Genomic DNA, 24301 nt, shown 5'->3' with positions numbered 1-24301 from the left:
GACATCATTGCAGGCGCTGTGTATTAACGTTCAGTCTAATGATGTGTGTGAGACGCTGGCTCTGGTGTTCTGTGGTGCCGATGTGAACTGTGACACCGATGACCCGGACCTGCCCTGCCCCATCGCCCTGGCACAATATCACGGGCAGAACCTGCAGGTGGAGTTCCTCACACAGAACCGCAACACAGGTGCGTTATACTCGGAGAGAGTTACTATGACAACCGCTTCATTTTATCTACCTGCTCGCTCGCTCACTGACACTGACCGTTGACCCGCAGAGCTCCCGAGGTCAGAGGTGGACGTTGCCATCGATACGGTACACTACATGGCCCCACCCTCCATCACACATAATGGATTCCTCTTTAAGACCGGCTCCATGGCTCGGCCAATCGCAGAGAAGAAGGGTAAAGAAGGTGAGGCTCTCAAACTAAAGGATTGCTTTAGGGCTGCAACAACTATTTGATAAAATCGATTACACCACGCAACCAGCTTGTTTAAACCGCAGCGTTGCCAGGTCCTCTGCCTTTCGGGGTGTTCTGAATTAGGCTACTTTAAAACTGTTTCAGCAGGTTGATGTTTTTCTGCGGGATAGAAATGTTGGTATTTGGACTGTGAATAGTCATTGGGATGCTTTTGACGTATGTATATCACTCACATCATAATGGCTTATTTCATTTTGTTAATAACTAATAATGTTAATACTCATCAACTTCTAAAGTTAAAGATTAAAACAGATTTATAAATCTGTGGCTAAATTTCCTCATTCCTGAAGATGTCAATTTGTTTGGTCTATTTTAAAAGCTGCTAAAACTTTTTAAGGCTTAAAATATCAAAATTGAATTAATTTAATAATCTAAATATTAGTAAATATAAAAATACTTATAAATACTTACTTTGTAGTGGAGTGTGGCTTTTGCACTTAAAGTACACTTCTACACATGAATACCCTAATTTAGTGACTTAATTAGCTAAAACAAGTGTTGAGTAATATTTATGTTTTTACCCGATTAGTCAATTAGTCAAAAGAAAAAATAATAATTTCCCGATTAATCGATTATGAAAATAATCTTTAGTTGCAGCCCTATAAATGTATTTTTATCCGTTTAGTCAATTAATAAAAAACATTTTCCCGATTAATCGGTTATGAAAATAATCTTTAGTTTCGCAGCCATAGAAATTTGTTTTTATCTGATTAGTCGATTAATTAAAAAATGCTCCCGGTTAATTGATTATGAAAATAATCTTTAGTTCACAGCCATAGAAATGTGTTTTTGTCCGCTTAGTAAAAAAATTGTCAGATTAATCAATTATGAAAATAATCTTTAGTTGAGGCCATAGAAATGTGTTTTTGTCCGATTAGTAAAAAAAATTCAGATTAATTGATTATAAAAAATAATCTTTAATTGCAGCCATAGAAATGTGTTTTTGTCCGATTAGTAAAAAAAAATCAGATTAATCGATTATAAAAATTAATCTTTAATTGCAGCCCTAGAAATGTGTTTTTGTCCAATTAGTAAAAAATCGTCAGATTAATCAATTATGAAAATAATCATTTGTTGAGGCCCTAGAAATGTGTTTTTGTCCGATTAGTAAAAAAAATCGTCAGATTAATCAGTTATGAAAATAATCTTTAGTTGCAGCCCTAGAAATGTGTTTTTGTCCGATTAGTAAAAAAATTCAGATTAATCGATTATAAAATAATCTTTAGTTGCAGCCCTAGAAATGTGTTTTTTTTTATTAGTAAAACAATTCAGATTAATCGATTATGAAAATAATCTTTAGTTGCAGCCCTAGAAATGTGGGTTTTTTCAATTAGTAAAACAATTCAGATTAATCGATTATGAAAATAATCTTTAGTTGCAGCCCTAGAAAGGTTTTTTATTAGTCAATTAATTGGATAAAAGAATAATTGCCTGCTTAATCGATTATGAAAAAATCTTTAGTTTGCAGCCAGAGAAATGTTTTTATCCGATTAGTCAATTAATTGAAGAAAAATGCACTTGATTAATCGATCATGAAAATAATTGTTTGTTGCTGCCCTATAAATTCTTTGATTCTTCTTGATGTGATTATTTCTCTGTGTTTCTGTAGAGTTCAGTCGGCGCTGGTGTGTGCTGAACGACGGACACTTTAGCTACTATGAAAGTGATAAAAACGCTACACCGAACGGAGGCCTGAAGATGAAAGAGATCGTCTGTCTAGCCGTCAACCCTCCGGAGACTCATGGGTATATCTGCAGATTTTTACCTGTGTAGTTTTGAGTGTAAAATGTCTCTGGTTTTAATACTGATGTTTCTCTGTTTGTCAGGTATGATCACACGTTTGAGCTGTACTCTGATTCTGAACGCTTGTATCTGTTCGGCACCGATAACCCCGAGATTGCGCACGAGTGGGTCAAATCCATTGCCAAGGTAAGCAGACACCTTCCGCGTCTCAGGTCGATTCTTCTGGTGTCAAAAAGCTATGATGTAAATCGTTTTGTCTTCACAGTCGTTTATTCCCGTGACCGCTGAAGTTCTGCTGCTGAAGGACTTTCAGCGCATCGGTCGTCTGCGATACAAAGATGGACTCAACCTGGAGACGTCCAGACTGGGCTGGTTCTGTCTGGTGGGCTCCAATCTTCACATCTGTCTTGAGCAGCAGAATAGAGACGAGACCATCGACCTGCAGAAACTTCTGGAGCTCTGTGAGTGAGATACTGTAGATGTGATACTAGAGAGGTTTGAATCAATCTGACATCTTGTGTTCTTGATCTCTGCAGCAATTCAGCCAGACAACGATGTTCTGGTTCTGGTGGAGAGAGGCAGGTGAGTTGGCTCGCGTTTGACCACAAGTGTTGTTTGTGAGAGACGGCGTTTGACTAACAGTACTGTCTCTGTGCAGGACGCTGTACATCGAGGGCGAGAGGAAGCTGGATTTCCAGGGCTGGGCGACAGCGATCCAGAGAGCGGCTGGTAGTTCTGGAGACACGCTGAGCCTTCAGCAGCTGACAGAAGCAGATATTCCTGTCATAGTGGAACGCTGTATTCATTTTACCACACAATACGGTACATCACACCATAACAAAATATATGCTACATAGGGGTACAACAAAATTTCGGCAGGCAAAATATGAAATTAAAAAAATGTCGAAAACGCAAAATGAAGGAAATGTAATTCACACTGTACATTTATCGATCCAAGCACGGGTGCGCTTTCGTCATTAGGATGCGATTGTTTTGAACAAAGCAGGAAGTTAAACTCTCTCTTAACACTGGATCCCAGTGCGTCATGACACACAGCCCTCTCACATGCAATCATATTGCTTAGTTGATCTGCCGCGTGTGCAGCTTAGACATTCACGTATTGTTCAAAATATGTGTTTGAAGTGTCGTGTTGCTTGTCATTTAAAAATATGTGTTTGTTGCGTTATGTAAACCATGTGCATCATGTGTGATGTCATAATATGTCCCTGCTGCAGGCGTGTCGAGAGGTTTTATGATAAAAGAGATGCTCATGTTCACAAGATACACACAAGACACTTACTTAACACTAAACTCTGATTATAGGGGAGAGTGTGGCACAACCTAACGCTTTTTGGTTTTGGCTCAATCATTCAAAAAATATATGAGTTTGATTAATTATACTTTTTACACAAGCAACACACACATCTCTGCTACAAATGAACATTTGAAGTTTGTTTCTAGTACTTACCATTCTTGGACAATTACACCAAACGTGACAGAAGTGCAAACATTACAGTGGGGATAAATGTAACAGGCGGGGGGTAGTTGTAACACTTGCTAAAAATTAAGTTTGCAGGGAAATATTTCAATACTATTTTGTCTATATTCTTGGATAAGTGGATATTGTTTATATATCGGTCTATAATAGACAGGTATCCACACTGTATTCATTCATCCAGACCTTTTCTAACAATAGATCAATTATAAATGGATACAAATGTCTGAATATGTGAGAAAAAGCAGCACAATTATGACAAAACATTTTTTTTTTTTTAGATGTGACCCAGTCTGTAAAAAACATACTACAGTTTCAAAATCTAATTCTGAGATAATGAGCATCCAAGTCTGATTTTAGCTATTCAATTCATTATGATATCAATCTTTGTTGTGACCTTATTCAATCACTATTAAAGATATGAACAAAAATACATTTGACACATGATTTTTGCTAAGACAGGCACATTTATTTAGTTGGAAGCCAGCAATCATTCATGTGTAGTCTATTTAAAACAACGACAAGAATTACGCTGACGTTAGCGTTTTTCATATCGTTTATGTTAACGTTAGCTGTTTTCATATTGTAAGTGCTGAGGGGTTAGTTAGTTGTAACACAGCTGGGTCAAAATATTTTCAAGCCCACCAAAAAAGTTGCTAAGAGCTGCAGACATATTTAAAAGGATGCTTTGTTTTAGTCAACAAGACACTGATTAATATAACATAGCATTGGATTTGGTATCTTACACACCCAACTAAGAAACCGAAAAAAACTTATGATAAAAAATGTACTTGCATGCCACCAAAACACTCGTTCATCAATAACTCTCTGAAAAAACATTATACATTTACAATAATTTGTGGGAGATCGTCTTTTGGCAGCGTGAAAAATATACCGAAAAAATTAAACGCTCAACTTTGTGCAACAATGTAAACAGTCCGTGTTACAACTAACCCCACGCTAGTTTTTACCCCGCGCACCCCTACATGAGATTAAGTAAGTATCTGGCAAACGTGAGCGTCTCTTTTATCATAAACCCATTCAAAGTGTCTGCAGTAGGCTTGTATTTTGATATCATGTGTGATGAACATAGGTTTACATGACGGGCCGGACACATATTTTGAAATGACGGGCTATATACATGTTTTGACAAGCTTCAAAAACAAGTCACTGGCCGCCACTGCGTCCCAGTCATATTACATAATATATTTAAAGCACAATATGTACGATTTTTGCCTTAAAACATCCAAAAACGTTCACGAGTATTTGCGTTATTCCAAATTATTTCCAACTATGTTTATATCCAGAAAATTTTCAGTTTTTTTAGCTGACTTCTATTGGCAAAAATTACATATTGTGCCTTTATTTTTCTCACTCAGATTTGTTTTAATGTTGTGTTAATCTTTCTAGCATTGTGAATATGTGTGTGTTAATGTGTGTTTTACGGTCTGACCTCAGAAGGAATCTATCGTAAGAGCGGGGTGAACAGTAGGATCGCCGCCCTGCTGGAGGAATTCAGACGTGACGCCAGATGTGTGTGGCTGAAAGAGGGTGAACATCAGGTGGATGATGTTTCCAACGTGCTCAAGAGGTTCTTCAGAGATATCGAGGAGGGATTGTTTGGACAGCAAGCAGACAACTGGCTTTCCACTACAGGTAAACACACAAACACAAAGCAAACTTTACTATAAAGCTGTGTCTGAAAAAGCCCCCTATACCCTCATTCCCTATTCCCTACAGTAGTTCACTAATATAGTCCACTGGAATGACTGAATGAAAATTAGCTGTGCAGGCGCCATCTTGTGTTGAGACGCGGTACATGCCTCACAGTGAAGTGTACATAATTGGGGTGCATCATGGTGCACTCGATAATGTCCACTATAATTTCGGAAACACTACAAATGGCAGTCCTCTTAAATAGTGCAGGGAGCTTTTACAGACACAGCCAAAGTCTTTCAAGTATCTTGTGAATGTCTCTGGACACATGTTACATGATGTGATGTTGTGTAGATGATATTGATACACATTTATGTTTGTGTAGGGTGTTCAGATGAGAGCATGAGGATATCTCAGTATAATCTTCTGTTCAGTAACCTGCCGAGAGTGAATCAAGCGACACTACGAGCTCTAATGAATCATTTATACTGGTCAGTCAAACCTTCCTCTTTCACAGAGATGCTTCCTCATTAGTATTGTGGTTAAATTTCCTTTCAGATGTGCATGTTTTATAACCTCTGATCCCGTGTGTGTATGTGTGTGTGTTTAGTGTCCAGCGGTTCTCGGATCTCAATCAAATGAATCTTCATAATCTTGCTATCGTGTTCGGCCCGACTCTCTTCCAGACGGATGGGAAGGACTACAACGCCGGGCGCGTCATTGAAGATCTCATCCAACACTACGTCACCATATTTGATGTAGGTTTGTTCATGTGTGTCTATATAGACTCTTGACACGCCACAGAAACATCAGCTATTGTATGCAATGATGATCAACATGAACTTCCATAATGGGACTCGTTTCAAAGAAACTGAATCTTTAAACAGACAGAGAAGAAGTAGATTTGAACTTCCTTGATTGAATTTAATTGTGTTTACTGTGCAGAAGTCTCTAAACTGAATTTTGCACATGCATACAATATGATTGTTGAAGAGTAAGCAGATATCTTGAAATAGTTCAGACAGTCAGTGGTGCCATCTAGTGGACTACAGAAGCATTACAGACTGTGTGTGTGTGTGTGTGTGTGTGTTTAACCTACTGAAGACGAGACGGTTATATACTGACTGCAGTGAACTCTACTGTGTCTAATGATGATGATGTTTGATGTTGTAGGTCAATGAGCAACAACTGAAGAGGCAGCTAGATGAGATCACATACATCATCAAACTCCGAGAGAATCTGAACCCTAAAGCTGGACCTGCCAGTGTTCTGGACTCTTATTAATGCTCATGATCTGAACATCTCTGCTGTCAATCATTCAAACACTTTACTACATATACACTCTCACAGGTTATGTATGTCCCCTGAGAAGGGAACGAGACGTGTCTCCTTTGCCATAATTCTAGTGTTCCTGTACCCCAGTTCGGCAAATGCCAGATAAAGTGGGCATTTCTTTTTGTCCTTTTACGCTGTCTGGCTTTCACGTTCAAACAGCAATAAACTCATTAAATCTAAGATGTCAGTGTTTGTTTGATCAGTGTGAATTAGACCACTGTATCACTGCGGACAGTTTTTGTTACAGTAAAGTATTTTCTTCTGCTTTTTTTAATGTAAAGCTGACTTGAAACAATTAAACATTTGTGAAAAGTGGTATATAAATACAATTGAATTGAATTGTTTGAGCTCTATTATGGAAAAAAATCCAGTGATGTTTTTATTATTATACTGATTTATTACAAGAACTCTCTGTGTTTGTTTGTGTGTGTGTGTGTGTGTGTGTGTGTGTGTGTGTAGGCCAGTGGTGACTTTATTTGTACAGTTTACTTGGAGGAGAAGAGAGAGACGGCCGAGCAGCATGTAAAGGTGAATGTTGACCTTTGGTACCAGCGTGTCAATATTTTAATAAGCTTTGACTTTATGAGGACATATATTATTTTAGACTAGAGTGAGTATAATACAGAGACAGAGCGACAAACATATAGACAGACAGAAAGAAAGACGGGTAATTTCTTTCATTACATAATAAATGAGTTGTTGTCTTCATTTAATAAGTGAAGTGTTTTTGAACTCTAGATTCCTGCCACAATGACAGCAGCAGAACTGACCTTTGAGATTCTGGACAGACGGAAAATCGGTGTGAAAGAGAAAGATTACTGGTGCTGTTTTGAGGTCAATGACAAAGAAGAAACAGGTGTGTGATACACAAAAGCTGAATCTTATTTTACAATAAACATTCAAGTTACAGTAAAGTGTACAGTGTAGTTACAGCACAGTGTTTAGTGTAGTTACAGTACTGTATATATAGTAAAGTATAGTTACAGTAAAGTATACAGTATAGTTACAGTAAGGTATACAGTATAGTTACAGTACAGTATATTGTGTAGTTAAAGTATGTGTATATATAGTAAAGTATAAAGTATCATTAAAGTAAAGTGTACTGTATAGTTACAGTAAAGTATACATTATCGTTATAGTATAGTTACAGTATAGTATACTATATAGTTACAGTAATGTAAACCGTATAGTTACAGCAAAGTATAGTTGCAGTAAAGTATACAGTATAGTTACAGTAAAGTATAGTTACAATGAAGTATACATTATCATCACAGTATAGTTACAGTAAAGTATACAGTATAGTTACAGTAAAGTATAGTTACAATAAAGTATACATTATCATCACAGTATAGTTACAGTAAAGTATACAGTATAGTTACAGTAAAGTATAGTTACAATAAAGTATACATTATCATCACAGTATAGTTACAGTAAAGTATACAGTATAGTTACAGTAAAGTATACAGTATAGTTACAGTAAAGTATAGTTACAATAAAGTATACATTATCATCACAGTATAGTTACAGTAAAGTATACAGTATAGTTACAGTAGAGTATAGTTACAGTAAAGTATACATTATCATCACAGTATAGTTACAGTAAAGTATACAGTATAGTTACAGTAGAGTATAGTTACAGTAAAGTATACATTATCATCACAGTATAGTTGCAGTAAAGTATACAATAAAGTTACAGTAGAGTAAAGTATACAGTATAGTTACAGTAAAGTATACAATAAAGTTACAGTAGAGTATAGTTACAGTAAAGTATACAGTATAGTTACAGTAAAGTATAGTAACAATAAAGTATACATTATCATCACAGTATAGTTACAGTAAAGTATACAGTATAGTTACAGTAGAGTATAGTTACAGTAAAGTATACATTATCATCACAGTATAGTTACAGTAAAGTATACAGTATAGTTACAGTAGAGTATAGTTACAGTAAAGTATACATTATCATCACAGTATAGTTGCAGTAAAGTATACAATAAAGTTACAGTAGAGTAAAGTATACAGTATAGTTACAGTAAAGTATACAATAAAGTTACAGTAGAGTATAGTTACAGTAAAGTATACAGTATAGTTACAGTAAAGTATAGTAACAATAAAGTATACATTATCATCACAGTATAGTTACAGTAAAGTATACAGTATAGTTACAGTAGAGTATAGTTACAGTAAAGTATACATTATCATCACAGTATAGTTGCAGTAAAGTATACAATAAAGTTACAGTAGAGTATAGTTACAGTATAGTTACAGTAAAGTATACAGTAGTTACAGTAAAGTATACAATAAAGTTACAGTAGAGTATAGTTACAGTAAAGTATACAGTATAGTTACAGTAAAGTATAGTTACAGTAAAGTATACATTATCATCACAGTATAGTTACAGTAAAGTATACATTATCATCACAGTATAGTTACAGTAAAGTATACAGTACAGTTACAGTAAGGTATACAGTATAGTTACAGTACAGTATATTGTGTAGTTAAAGTATGTGTATATATAGTAAAGTATAAAGTATCATTAAAGTAAAGTGTACTGTATAGTTACAGTAAAGTATACATTATCGTTATAGTATAGTTACAGTATAGTATACTATATAGTTACAGTAATGTAAACCGTATAGTTACAGCAAAGTATAGTTGCAGTAAAGTATACAGTATAGTTACAGTAAAGTATAGTTACAATAAAGTATACATTATCATCACAGTATAGTTACAGTAAAGTATACAGTATAGTTACAGTAAAGTATACAAGTATAGTTACAGTAAAGTATACAGTATAGTTACAGTAAAGTATAGTAACAATAAAGTATACATTATCATCACAGTATAGTTACAGTAAAGTATACAGTATAGTTACAGTAGAGTATAGTTACAGTAAAGTATACATTATCATCACAGTATAGTTGCAGTAAAGTATACAATAAAGTTACAGTAGAGTATAGTTACAGTATAGTTACAGTAAAGTATACAGTAGTTACAGTAAAGTATACAATAAAGTTACAGTAGAGTATAGTTACAGTAAAGTATACAGTATAGTTACAGTAAAGTATAGTTACAGTAAAGTATACATTATCATCACAGTATAGTTACAGTAAAGTATACATTGTCATCACAGTATAGTTACAGTAAAGTATACAGTATAGTTACAGTAGAGTATAGTTACAGTAAAGTATACAATATCATCACAGTATAGTTGCAGTAAAGTATACAATAAAGTTACAGTAGAGTATAGTTACAGTATAGTTATAGTAAAGTATACAATAAAGTTACAGTAGAGTATAGTTACAGTATAGTTACAGTAAAGTATAGTTACAGTAAAGTATACAGTAGTTACAGTAAAGTATACAATAAAGTTACAGTAGAGTATAGTTACAGTATAGTTACAGTAAAGTATAGTAACAATAAAGTATACATTATCATCACAGTATAGTTACGGTAAAGTATACAGTATAGTTACAGTAGAGTATAGTTACAGTAAAGTATACATTATCATCACAGTATAGTTACAGTAAAGTATACAATATAGTTACAGTAGAGTATAGTTACAGTAAAGTATACAGTAGTTACAGTAAAGTATAGTTACAGTAAAGTATACATTATCGTCACAGTATAGTTACAGTAAAGTATACAGTATAGATACAGTAGAGTATAGTTACAGTAAAGTATACTTTATCATCGCAGTATAGTTACAGTAAAGTATACTATAAAGTTACAGTAGAGTATAGTTACAGTAAAGTATACAGTATAGTTACAGTAAAGTATAGTTACAGTAAAGTTTACAGTAGTTACAGTAAAGTATACATTATCATCACAGTATAGTTACAGTAAAGTATACAATATAGTTACAGTAGAGTAAGTATACAGTATAGTTACAGTAAAGTGTATATAGTGTAGTTACAGTAATATATAATAATGTTTTTAATAGTTGACAGGATTTGGTGCATTTGTGAGGCTGATATGAGAAGTGTAGTTGTTGTATATGTGATGTTGTGTTTGTTGTATCTCTCAGAGCGGCCGCTTCACTATCAGGAGAAAGTTCTCCCCATCGTTCACTCTCTAGGGACAGACAGTTACCTGCTGCTTAAAAAATACTTCTCCATGGAGGCCATGCTGGTTTATCTGGGTATGAGTGTGTGTGTTTGTTTGTGTATCAGTTGTGTTGATGAACATAATAATCACTTTCAGAGCACACTTAACTCTTGTGTGTGTGTTACACAGCCAGTAAAGTGGAGGTGTCCAAACACGGTATGATGAAGTTTAAAGAAGAGAGGAATTTATTGGGTTTGAGCACAGGAAGTTTTCATGATCGATACTTCATCCTGACCAACACTTCACTCAGACTCTATAAAGACGTGCGGGTAAGATTCACATACTCCTCATGACATCAACACTACTTATCAGACAAAAGATGATGATGATGATGATGTGGAAATGTGTCTAGCATATGTTAAATTATCAGGTGTAAGGTTGTGAGTCATTATTGGAACTTTAGTGGATTATTTTTGGACTGGGAGGATATTACTGCATGTTTTCATAATGTTATAAACTCTTTTTATAAATGATGAAGGAAATGTTGCACAGGTGACACACACTTACATCATAGTGTTACAGACAGAATGAATATTTAGAGTTTTGATGATTATTTTTACTTGAAAACTTTTATACAGAATCTGCAAAAGCTGCAAAATTCAGAGCTGCAGTGTGTGAGTACTGATTGTGTATGTGTGTGGGTGCATGTTTGTGTGCATTTGTGTGTTTGTGCGTGTGTGTTTTTGTGCGTGCGTGGGTGTGCGATTGCTGATAGTGTGAATATGTTGGTAGGTTAAAGGGTGGTGGTTTTCCTTCAGCATTGAATTATAAGTGTAGAGTGTGTGTTGTATTATATCTCTCTCTTTTTCTCTCTTTAGAGTAATCGTCCAGAGCGGGAATGGCCAATCAAATGTCTGAAGGTTTATCATGGCATTAAAAAGAAGCTTCGCCCCCCTACCTGGTGAGATTAATAAGTTGTAGTTGTGAAAACACCTCATGATGATGATAAGATGATGATGATGATAACTAGTGTACTTATATCGATACTTAAGAGGAGAAACAATTTGGGACTTTATGAAGAATAATAATGTTTCACACCTGCAGTGTTATTTTTCACCAAGAGGTGTCAGTGTTTGTCAACACAACAGATGTCTGTGAACACATTTGTTTTTATTTGTGTTTAAAAGTCACCTCTCTGTCTGTCTGTCTGTCTGTCTGTCTGCAGTTGGGGTCTCACAGTCATCTATGAAAGTGAAAAACAGGAGAAGCAAGAGAGACAGCACTGGTAAGAGCTATACACTGTGTGTGTGTGTGTGTGTGTGTGTGTGTGTGTGTGTGTGTGTGTGTGTGTGTGTGTGTGTGTGTGTTCCTTAAGGTCTGGGTATAGTTCAGTTTTAAGACATAAATAAGGGTCAGCGTATAGTGCATGTGTGCCATAAATGTCGTCATCAGAATATTATGTACGTTGTGTTTGTGCACTGCCAGATTTTTATAGCACACTTTGCAGGTCGCATACGTGCATTTCATTTTTCACAGTAATAAGTTGATCCACAAGGTGGCAACTGTGCCCTGCGGGTGTTGATTGACAAAGTATATGATGAAAAACTGAATAAGCAAAACGGACAAAACGTGTGCAAGCTACATCAGCAATAGAGGACATATATGAGAGATTATTTCTATAACTGTACCAGGGCAGCGATTAATCTGTCAATTATTTTTTTCGATTAATCGACTAATTGGATAACAACATAAATATTTACTCATTTACATTTTTTTACTTATTATAGCTAAATTAGGCAGTAAATTAAGTTAGGGGTTGTGCACACCAAAACTTTTAAATGCGGCGGAAACGCCTGGAAAACGCCGAATGCCAGCTTTCTTCAGCTGAGCTCTTTGGTAGCTGTGATACTTTAGCTGTGAGCCGGTTGGTTGCTGTGGTAATGCCCCACCCCTCCTCCACTGTGATTGGACAGCCGTTTGAGGACTGACATTGACGAGCGGAGCTTTTTACCCAAAGCGCCGTTTTTCAGCGCGGAAGAAAACCGCTAGCTGCTGGCTTATTTGAAAAACGCAGAGCTTCCTTTGGAAACAATTGAAAACGTGCGCCGGTGTGCACGCCCCCTTACAGAGTTTTACTAATATATCATTTTGATTTTGATATTTTAAGCCTTAAATAAAAAAGTTTGCGCAGCTTTTAAGTAATACATCTTTAAATGGCGAAATAATAATCTGAGGGATGTCCTGGTGAATACATTTTGCCACAAATTAATAAACTCATTTCAATGTTCAACTTCAGACCTTGATAAGAATTACCATTATTGGTTATAAACACAATAAATAAGCTATTATGATATGAAAGTGATATACATGCGTTGTTACTGAAATAAATACCGCCTTACTTTAAAACAGATGCTTAGTTTGTGGTTCAATACTATTTTTATGAAAACCCAACAACAATAAAAAAATACAAACTCATTTATTTTATAGAATAAAAATTAAACCTTTATTAACCTGCATTTTTTTTGCGCTTTTGCTTTTGTCATTGTCCTGTCAGGGTTGCCAGATCTTCCCAATGACCATTCAAAATTAGTCCAAAAGCATTCCAATAACTATTCATGTTTATTGACAAAAAATCATAATCAATTATTTTCAATTGTATTGATTAGTTGTTGCAGCCCTTAACTGTATTATAAAAGAATACAAAGACGTTTTCATGAATTCATGGCGTCCCCTTTTAGACCCACTTAACTGATCATTATGAGCCCCTGTAGGCCAGGAAAGGTATTGCATGCGTCCAATGCCCATGTACAGGTTCAAGTCAAATGCTGTGTGTTTGACTGTAAAAAATAAATTATACTTTTAGTTTTACAGTGTGAAACAGCCTTTAGGAAGTCACACACCATGTTGCATTGCGTCATGTATTTAAAAATGAAGCAGATTGTTTTCTATGAATGTTGCTCAAATCTATGTCACGCCACTCGCATACAGTAGTTTAACATTAAATAACATCATATTTGTTCCAAATCCTTAACGATTAACATGATTTACTATTTTGCTACTGTGTTCAACTGCAACATATTTGCCTAGACAACAGATACAACTAAACAGTTTTGCTGCTTTGTTACATGTGTTACAGATGAATGTGATATACAGCCTATTCAAAGATTAACATATAATAAATGAGAAAATAATGTTGAAACTAACCAATCTTTCTATCTCTTTCTCTCAGGTATCTTTGCTGTGACACACAGACTGAGATGAGAGAATGGTTCGCTACGTTCATGAGTATACAGGTTTGTATGAGAGAGACATAAAGTGTCTGTTATCATTTATACACAGTAACATTAATGTCATCAAATCTCTTTTGGGTTTCATGGAATAAATAAGAAATAAGAAAGTCAAATGTAAGGAATAATGTACAGGCAGCAGGTTGTTATCGCAGAAATAAGCCCTGACAGTGTGATTAGTGTTAGGGTCTTGTTTCACACTGAAGGGGTTTATTTCACGATAACAACCTTCTGACTGTATGTTATCCTGCGTATTACACTTTGGTGTCCCCAGAGTGAGTATGTGAAGTTTTAGCTCAAAATATCATATAGATCATTTATAAAAACATGTTAAAATTGACACTTTGTAGGTGTGAGCAAAATTTTGCTGTTTTTGGGTGGTTTCTTTCAAATGGAAATTAGCCGATAATGCACAAATTGATCACCATAATGGTGGTTTATTGAAATTGAAAAAAAAATTCTGCTTTTAGAGAATGGTTTACCAAAACTAAGTTACTGGGTTGATTTTTATCACATTTTCTAGGTTGATAGAAGCACTGGGGACCCAATCATAGCCCTTAAAAATGGAAAGAGTCAGATTTTCATGATGTCCCCGATAAATGCTGATTTAAAATATTTAATTTGTTAATTTTGAACAAATACAGACCTTCCAGGAGGAAAACCTGTTTACTTTGGGTTTTATGATAAAAGAAGACGTTCAAATGTCATGAACACACATGATTGGTTTAATCATTTGTAAATATAATGTCATTTATGTTATTAACTCATTCTTTAACAAAAGTTTCACAAAATTCCTTGCAGGAAAAATTATCTTCTATAAATATATAAACATACAAATTATATCAAATTAAAGAACACACCCTCTGCTTTCAAACAAACAATAAACAAACAAACAAATGGGGAAAAAACTTTTCATTATATATTTACTTTTTCCCACTTAATTTAACCACTGAAACATGGATATTTCTCTAAAATACAACATTTTGAGCAAAAAGCTTAAAAAATTGCGTTTTTGTAAAGGAATTTATGTTAGAGATCAGACTCAGAATGACTATGAAACATAAAGGCAGTTAAAATAAATCATTAAATCTTTTTAACTTCCGTTTTTGATAAATTCGGTTTGGCGCCATCTAGTGGATTTTGAAATTCGTCCAGAAAGGCATATTTATTAGTTAAATATCAACTCATAATTTACGAGAAAACTCGTCAATGGCGGTGAATTAGTTAAAAGACATACAGCTGCAGAAAAATCAATAGACCACTTCAAGATTTTCTAAATTTACTTATATATATATATGTGTGTGTTTAAGAAAAAAATACTTTTTGTTTCATTCTGCCAATTACTGACAACATTTCAAATTCTTAATAAAAATTATGATTATATTTGCATTTATTTACTGAAAATTGAAAGGGGCATTTACTGAATTTATTTATGGGGATTTGCATTTATTTACTGAAAATAATATGGTTAAAATAACACAAAAGATGCAGTGTTTTTCAACCTTGAATACCTTAGAGAAAAAATAATTAAGTTCAAATTAATTTTTCAATAATAAAATGCTAATGTACTTTAGGAATATTTCAGAAATATAAATAACCCTGATTTTTAATCACATTTTTATTGTGTCTTTGTTTCCACTCTTGTCTTTTACATTGCTGTTGTGTAAGTTTATGTCGCTCATGTGGTTTGCTTTTGTTGGAAGACACATGGGCAGAAATGATCGTAATATATCTAGAAATGAGAATTAAAGTCAAAACTGGAGTGGTTTCTTCATTTTTTTTCTGCGGCTGTATTTATATTGAATTTCTGTGTAATATTAATCTCTACCTCTCAAAATTATCTGCGCTGTGTGTTATTAGTTTCAGGCGGTTGCTATCTTGGAATAGAATGTCACGACGAGCCAATCAGAATCAAGCATTTTAGAGAGTCGTTTAATAAGGTCTCTCTCTCTCTCTCTCTCTCTCTCTCTCTCTCTCTCTCTCTCTCTCTCAGAACGGGGGTCGCGTGTGGCCGGCCGAGTGGTTGAAGTCTCGCTCTGCTAGTCGTTCAGCTCCTCTGGACAGTCGTTTTGGTAACGTGTCTCTGATTCCTCTGCGTGGCAGTGAGAACGAGATGAGGAATAGTGTCGCCGCTTTCACAGCCGATCCTCTCGCTGTGAGTTAATCAGCCAATCACAGCAGGCCCTGGCCAATCACACAGCCAATCAGCTCCAGTTTAATGTGGTCTCCATTCATCATCTGAAATGTTATGCGTGTACATTCTCCATATTCTTTCATACAGTTTAGTAGATGTTATATTCAGATAGTGATGTGTGATATAACACAAATACTGAGAGAGATACTGTATGAGTCTTTTGTTATAACTGGCTGTGTGATTACCCATGATCCTTAACTCTTCTGATTCACTAATATTCACATTCAGCCCACAGTGTTGTATGAGATTATAAACTACTTATGATGTTAACAGAGCCTTTATAAGCTCTTTATAACAGATTTAACTGATGTAAGCCTGTGGGCTGCTTGTTAGCTCTACGCTATTGGGGTTGTGTGTGTGTGCGCGTGTGTGTGTCTGAGTAAATGATATTATTTCTATTTAAATCAATAATTGGTTGAATGCAAGTTTTGGTGAAATGATTGTGTGTGTGTTTGTTTTTTGGATGCAGCTCTTCAGAAATGCTTGATGAAGTAGTGATTGGTGTTCAGGTGAGAAATTCCCAAATTAATGACAAACATACCAAAGCCATTTTTTGAAGTGTGATGACATTGTGCGTGTTTTCACAGGAACTGAAGGTTTTTGTCATGTCGGCAGTGGACTGATTTTGGAACGTCGGTCTGAACTCGTGTGATCAATCCTTCACAACTTTGGATCTTCAAGGTCTTTAGCATTCAGACGTTCATGTGGTTTCACGTGAACTTTGACCTTCAGAGAGGTGACGGGATCTTATTCACTCATTCACTGGGTTTATGAGGTGTTACACGCTGTGCTGTGGTGCATTCTGGGATATCAAAGTGTTATTGGAATCATTTCACGAGGGTCTCGAAGGACCGCATGGATTTACGTCTTGAAGATTTTTTTTTTAGAAACTGTACATAAAGACCGACCAATCAGAAAGCACACCGCATACATTCATTAGACTGCACATGAAACACCTGAGATTGAAGAGACGTCCTGAAACCTGGCCGACCTGCACAATTCTGACATTCATGTAGTAAAGATCCAGTTAATATTGATGTAATATAAATGTATTGATATGATTAGATCTGTTTCTCACACAGTAGCATTCCAGATCTTCAAAGAAAAGAAACCTCAGATCGTATTAATCATAAACACAAGCAAAACATATTTGTGTGAAAGATTTAAAGCAAACATATTTCAGTAGTTGTGATTGCTTGTAAAATCATTCTTGTGTTTATTTACAGAGGAATGATCGTACAAACTAATGCAACAGTTCACATAAAATTTAACACACATTCACATTATTATTCTGATGTCTCACGACAGAAACTGTAGATTGTGTAAAAAGTCTCTTGTTCTGATTATTTTCTGTGATTTTGAGTGAATGAAATCAGATGATGTGAGTTTGCACAAATTCATTTCCATCAGTTGTATTAACTTAAGCAGCAGTGTAAAGATTGTGTGTATGTGCATGCGTGTGTGTGCGAAAATTAACCATGTTTTATTGTGGTTAAAGTGTAGTAAACATGGTTTTATGGTGTAATGATTACTATCAGCAAAACCATGATTTTACCACACTTACCATGTTTTTTTGGTTTTAACTGTAGTAAAATCATGGTTAATTTTTGTAAGTGTGTGTGTATGTAATGTTATATGTGTATTCAGTATGAAGTTGATTATAATCTAGGCAATATTAATGAGTTTATTTATCAGTCAGATCTGAAGCAGATCTTTATTAAACACACACATGATGTTAATGTGTAGACTTCAGGACTGTCAGGAGTATTTTTCAGTGTTTATTCTGTATTTGTGTAGATAATGAAATCATTTCTTTTCTAATAATGAAATACTGTGAAATCATAACAAGGTATATGATTCATATATATTCTTATATATATAAATATTAAATTCTTTACATGTTGTTGTTTTATATTTTAGCTTTATTGTCTGTTGAAGTTGATAGTAAATGTGAGCCGTTTTAAACTTCAAAATGTTTCATCGTGTTTTTTCTCTTATGTCATAAATGATTAGAAACTCATTTGACGTATTACTGTAAATACAGCTTACATAGTGTTATAGTCCCTTTCACACATACAGTCTTTACTGGTAATTTACTGGTAAATTGCAGTTAACATGTCATGTGTGAACAGAACTTTTCTGGTAAATTAGTGCTCCCAATTTACCAGTAAGACAGGTTGTAAGATTACCAGTAATTTACCGGTAAGCGCTATGTGTGAACGAAAAATATAGGATTACCGGCATTTAGAATGGACGACGTCAGACCGTGCTGACAGATCGGGCCAATCAGAACGTTTTTATACAGGTGACGCGTTTACCCCCGCACTGTTTATGTTCGTTTCCACACACATGCTGCTTAAAAGTCGAGCACACCTGAAGTTAACATCCACATTTCTTCAAAGTTGCTTAAAACAGCTTACCATCTATTTGCCAAATTGCCAACGTCCTCAGCGCACCTTCTGTGAAGCCTAATGCGCAAACGCGGGTTCCGTTTGACGCCGCGGAACGCAATGTTGTTTGGTCACAAGCAACTTTGCAACTGTCAGCGTTTGCCACAGATGTGAAAACAACAAAATACGGACCGACGATGTTAAGTCACAACCCGCCATTGTTTACAAATATGACACGGAGCTTGCCGGCCGTGCGTCACAGGTAACATCCGCTTTCTCTCCGAGTTTACCGGTATTTTGATACTGATGTGTTAATGATGTCTTACTGGTAAAAAGACGGAACGTCACTGCATGTGTGAACAGCACATTTTTGTATTTACTGGTAAATTCATTCTGGTAAATTCATTGTAATTTACCAGAATTTCTGTGTGAAAGAGGCTATAGTGAAAACATCAAATAATATAACACTCCTTTGAGTTATATTTGCGTTCTCTTTTATTTTTCTCTTGGATTGTCCTTTGCATCACCGCTTTCTCTCTGATTTTCGTTTTTTCCTCTCTGGTTTCTCTCTGTTTTCTGTCTGGTTTGCCTCTGGGTGTTTTGTGTTTCATTTGTTTTTCTTGTTCTTGCATGCAGCTTCATGTAGTTGTTTGTGATTGTGCGTCTCACACGCATGCAGGGGACGCCACAGGAGTTTACTGTGTGTTTACTGTCCTTATAAACCTCAACTGACACCTCAGGGTCACACAGCAGTCTGCGTGTGTCTTGTGGCTTTGTTTTCTTTATGCCAGTAATCATTTTGTGTTTGTTTACTTTTGGTTTTGTAGTGAATATTTCTTGTTGTGCATGAAATTCATCTTAAAATGCATCAAATCAATGAAATCTAAATCAGAATCACATAGTTTTTTTTCTGTAATGTAGTTCATAAGAATGTTAAAATGTTGTGGATTTGACTTCTTCATTGAACCCTGACAGATGAGAGGTTTAGGTTTGAACAGGCGGTCCTGGATCGATTTGGAGCTTTCATAGAGATGTGATTTTCCTCTTTCATCACAGTATGTGAAGCGACTCTAATTGGGCCGTCTCATCCCATTATCACAGTTAGAAACCGAAGTGTCTCTGAGTCATTTAGACCTGTTGTGTCCGGTTGAAAGGTTCAGGGACTCTGTCCGATCCGTCCTCATTAGTGTCTTATTACCTGACCCCGTCTGATGTCACCATAGCAACAGCGTCTCATGATTTCTGCAGTTTTCTTTAATTCTCCGTTTTATTTATAAATTGATTTCTTCTTCAGTCCATTATTGATGTAGTATCAAAGCTGTAAGGATAAACTGTTGTGGTTTAAAGTGAAAACATGGACCTGTGCCTGTAAACTTTCACTGAAAAGCATCTGAGCGACAGAAGGAGCTTTTCTCTGTTTATTGCCGTGAAAATGACTGAATATTATTGTCTCTGTGTGTGTTCATGTTTGCTCAGTGTGGATCCTGAGTAGCAGAACATTGCTTTAAATCTTAAATCTGGAAACAATGTTTGACTAACACACGTGTAGATAAACACATCAGAAAACCCTGTCAGAGACAGACAGGTGAAGTCTCACCACATGATTTCTTTATCCAGAAATAGAGGCAGACGTGCTTTTGGAAGGTGTTTTTATATGAGCCTGTTGATGCACAACCGTAAAACAATTTCTGGAAGTGTAAATCTGTCCCCAGGTTGTGTTTAACACTGAATCTTTATAGTTTAGAGAAAACAAAACAAAAGCAGCTTTCTATCGTGTTCAGGTGCAGATCTGCTGTAATCATTTTAAACTACTTACTGGAGCAGAATTATAGTTATTATTGTTAACCAAACTCATTTATGGATGTTTAAGCAGTAATTCACAGAACAAATGGGCATTCTTTCATTATATGAAGAGTTTCGTTGCAAAACGAGATAAATCCATTTTTTTTACATTTTTGTCAAAACATGTTTATTATTATGTTATCATGTTATAATTTTGTTTTATGGTGCTACTTAGCTGTATTTTTTAAGTTATGAAGGTTTAAATCACAACAAACCAACTCCAGTTGAATTGAAATTAATTGGAATGCACAACCAAAAACGAGATTTCTGAACAATTAACAAAACGTTGGTTATCTCGTTTTGCAACGAAACTCTTTATATATTAAATCTAATTATAACTCAAAAAGTTATGACTCTTCAGTAGAGTCAACACAGGAAGATCAGATCCCAATCTTCATATACACCACAAAATCCCCAAAGTTATATGAACACTGCTGGGTGTATCTTATGGTTTGTGTTAAACAGTAACACTGAAGCAGAGTTAAAAGCTGTAATCTGTAACTTATCCTCTCTATCATCATCTCTGTTTGAAATCTAAAATTGCATTTTAAAGTTATTTTCTTAACTTAGGTTTAGATGTTGGCAGTTTCATTTAAAATCGTCATTATGGTGATCCGTGTTTGTTTTAGTTGGACTTGACTCTTGACTTGTTAGATTTGTTTTTGACTGCTATAACTTTGTGAGTTTAAAACATGTTTGTTATGGCAGAGAAAAGACAACAGAGCAACTCATTGGTGGTGGTTAGTACAATTTCAATCGTCTTGAAAACTGATTTATTAATTAAGTGTTTGCTTATTATCAGAAGTATCCTTCTTTGTTAATGATGCGATACCTTCAGAATGACAAACTGCTATAAAAGTGTTTGATCTCGTACTGTAGTATCACATTGTTGACAGAAAAAGATAATTCTGATTAGTGTGCAAACACTCAATTAATACATAAATTTGCTAAATGCCGATGTTTGACATTATGTACTAACCACATCTACCATAAAATTGCACTGTTGTCTTTTATTTGCCATAACAAACATGTTTTAAACAGACAAAGTTATAGCAGAAAAAAATAACAAGCGAAGAGTCAATAGTCAGGTCCAACTAAAACAAACACGGATCACCATAATGGTGACTTTAACTGAAACAGCCAACACTCAGTTTTCAGTGTAATATTGGGACAATATACACACCCAGCAGTGTTCATTTAACTCTTGGGATTTTTCTATGTACAAACTACTGTCACATTCTGTCAAGACACAAGAAATAAAGCAATCATGTTAAATAACAGCCTGATCTCACGAGTAATCGTACATATTTTACGAGTTTGCTAATTCGTGTCATTTCATACGAAGTTAATCATGCAAAATCGTACGGTTCTTGGTGAAAAAAAATGATACCTAACCCCAATGTCACAGGGGTCAAGGCAAATTGTACAAAACCTACGAATGTGGTTTTATGAATTAGCCAAATATGTACGAATTCTCGTGAGTTAGCGTTGTAAATAATCAATGTGTAATTTATTTCTTTTTAACAGGAGAAACATCTTCTCTTCACAGACATTGATCAGGTGAAATCAGTATAGCACACAGGTGTTGTGATGTTTTTTGTTGCTTTTTGTCTTTTTAATATTTGACAGGTATGGTTGTCTGGAAATTATAATATAACAGCATAGACACTATATGGACAAAGTTTTGGGATGCCCACTTCTGATAAACATGTTTGACTACCCAAAAATGAACCAAGTTTTTGTGGTAAAAGTGTAATAACCACACTCTAAAAATGGCTGGATTTTATTTTTTTTTTTGACCCATAATGGGTACATACAGTATTGGACAGAACACACCACTGGGTTAAAATTGCCCCATTGCTGGGTTGTTTTAACCCAACTGTTGGGTTATTACAGTATAACAACAACCCAATTGAGTCATTTTTAACCCCGCATGTGTTCTGTCCAATATGTACCCATTATGGGTCAAAATAACCCAGCCATTCTTAGAGTGCATGTTTTTGGTTTGAACTGTAGTAAAATTTTTGTAAGGGACTTTAGTCCTTTCAGTAAGCACAAATCTTAATGCTATAGCATATTATGATCCTCTAGCTCAGGGGTGCCCAAACTTGGTCCTGGAGGGCTGGTGTCCTGCAGAGTTTAGCTCCAATTTCCTCACCACACCTGCCTGGAAGTTTCTAGTCTGCTTAGTAAGACCTTAATTAGTTGCCTCAGGTGTTTCTGATTAGGGTTAGAGCTAAACTCTGCAGGATACCGGCCCTCCAGGACCGATCTAGTGAATCATGTGCTTCTCATTTTATAGCAACATTTTGTGTAGAACAGATTTTTATTGCAACATGACAATGCCCCTATGCACAAAGCAAGTTTAAAACAAATGACTGATTCAGTCTGGTGTCATTTCAGCACATAGTTCTTTCCAAAATACAACATTAAAATCTGTTTTTATTGGAATAACTGGAAGAAATAAACATGTTTATTCTTAATGCCATTACAGCATCTATGGCAATATTGATGGTAAGAAATGGTTAATTGGTTATAAATGCAGGTTAGGTGAATTGGACATGATTTTTGGACTGTGGAGGGAAACTATAAATCATGGTACCCAGAGTTAACCCATGCATTACACAGAAAGACCTTCTGACCCAGTCGCGGTCTGAACTGGGGGACCTCCTTGTCCTCTGCTGCCCCAAACATCTTTATTAAAAAGGGTGCCCCAAAGCTTTTGGTCTACGATTGGAACAACATGAGTGTGAGTAAACTGACAGAATTTTAATTCTATAATCAACACAAATCTGTCCAGCTGTTAATCATTGAGGGCACCTGACCAAACACACAAATCCAGTCTCCATGACAACCGCATCAGCACCATTTCCTTGCTTGAGTTCTGCAGAGAGCATCAGTCATTCTAGGATCAATATCTGTAAACACTCAGCATAAACTTCAGCTGCGTTCCGACTCGTATGCTGTACGTATATGCGTATATCTGTCCTTTTCTGTCTTTCTTGTAAATGATTGACTTTTATGAGTGTGTTTTTATCTGATGCTTCTCCATTAGCTGTGCTAGAGACTCACCAGTGTGTGTGTGTGTGTGGTTGTGTGTGTTTGACCTCTGTTATTAGCTCTACATTAGACAGAGAAACCTGATCTGATCTCTCTCTCACACACACACACAGAGCCGATCCGATCCCAGTAATTCCTGCACTTCTCCTGGAATCAATATGAGCTGCGTTTGCCATCTGCCTCACAATGCACACAGACACACACATTCTTACATACATATATCCTAGATACAGATCCTGTTCAGATCATAAAACCACCTCATGATGTTTCTGGATCAGATGATTCAAGCTTTGATTTACAGAATTAAAACCGATATGACAAAGATCTGCTCAACATTAGTGTAAGAGTGTGTAGATCTTTAAACACAACTAACTAGTATAGCTCATATTATTGAAGATAGGAAACTGATAGACTAATCATGTTCTTACAGGCAACTATGAAAGTGTACATTTGATGAATTTGTGCGAGGATTGAACCCAATGACCTTCAGTTTTCTTTTGTTCCAGGAGATCTGTGGAGAAACTCTTCCTCATCCTCCTCTTCCTCCTCGCTCACTGTTGACAATGATCCCCTGATGATGCTCTTATATAGGCCGACTCTTCCTCAGTGGAAATGTCAAAGCTCAGACCTTTAACAGATCAGACACCACAGACCTGTCACCTTTCAAAACATCAAACATCTCCTCCACACAAAACCTCCATCAACACTTAGAATAAACACACACACTGTAAAAAAAAATCCGTAAAAAAACGGTAAATCTATGGCAGCAA

General features: G+C 35.5%; 1 protein-coding gene across 1 annotated transcript in view; it reads left to right on the top strand.

Annotated features, from left to right (window-relative positions):
• The window catches only part of LOC141349018 (arf-GAP with Rho-GAP domain, ANK repeat and PH domain-containing protein 1-like), a 73356-nt gene extending 55851 nt beyond the window's left edge, over nt 1-17505 (top strand). Inside the window, exons 14-34 of the mRNA XM_073863471.1 lie at nt 14-188; nt 279-413; nt 2092-2227; nt 2309-2411; nt 2491-2686; nt 2762-2807; nt 2884-3049; nt 5169-5376; nt 5762-5867; nt 5987-6134; nt 6550-6636; nt 7171-7239; nt 7450-7567; nt 10739-10852; nt 10948-11087; nt 11637-11719; nt 11984-12043; nt 13988-14051; nt 16039-16200; nt 16709-16748; nt 16827-17505. Of these exons, the coding sequence (XP_073719572.1) occupies nt 14-188; nt 279-413; nt 2092-2227; nt 2309-2411; nt 2491-2686; nt 2762-2807; nt 2884-3049; nt 5169-5376; nt 5762-5867; nt 5987-6134; nt 6550-6636; nt 7171-7239; nt 7450-7567; nt 10739-10852; nt 10948-11087; nt 11637-11719; nt 11984-12043; nt 13988-14051; nt 16039-16200; nt 16709-16726 (2334 nt within the window). The 3' untranslated portion in view covers nt 16727-16748; nt 16827-17505. The remainder of the gene's footprint in view (nt 1-13; nt 189-278; nt 414-2091; nt 2228-2308; nt 2412-2490; nt 2687-2761; nt 2808-2883; nt 3050-5168; nt 5377-5761; nt 5868-5986; nt 6135-6549; nt 6637-7170; nt 7240-7449; nt 7568-10738; nt 10853-10947; nt 11088-11636; nt 11720-11983; nt 12044-13987; nt 14052-16038; nt 16201-16708; nt 16749-16826) is intronic.
• Nucleotides 17506-24301: the final 6796 nt, after the last annotated feature.

This window comes from Misgurnus anguillicaudatus, chromosome 24 (genome assembly GCF_027580225.2).
Source record: "Misgurnus anguillicaudatus chromosome 24, ASM2758022v2, whole genome shotgun sequence".
Taxonomy (NCBI): Eukaryota; Metazoa; Chordata; class Actinopteri; order Cypriniformes; family Cobitidae; genus Misgurnus; species Misgurnus anguillicaudatus.
This window is presented reverse-complemented; position numbering and strand designations above follow the sequence as displayed.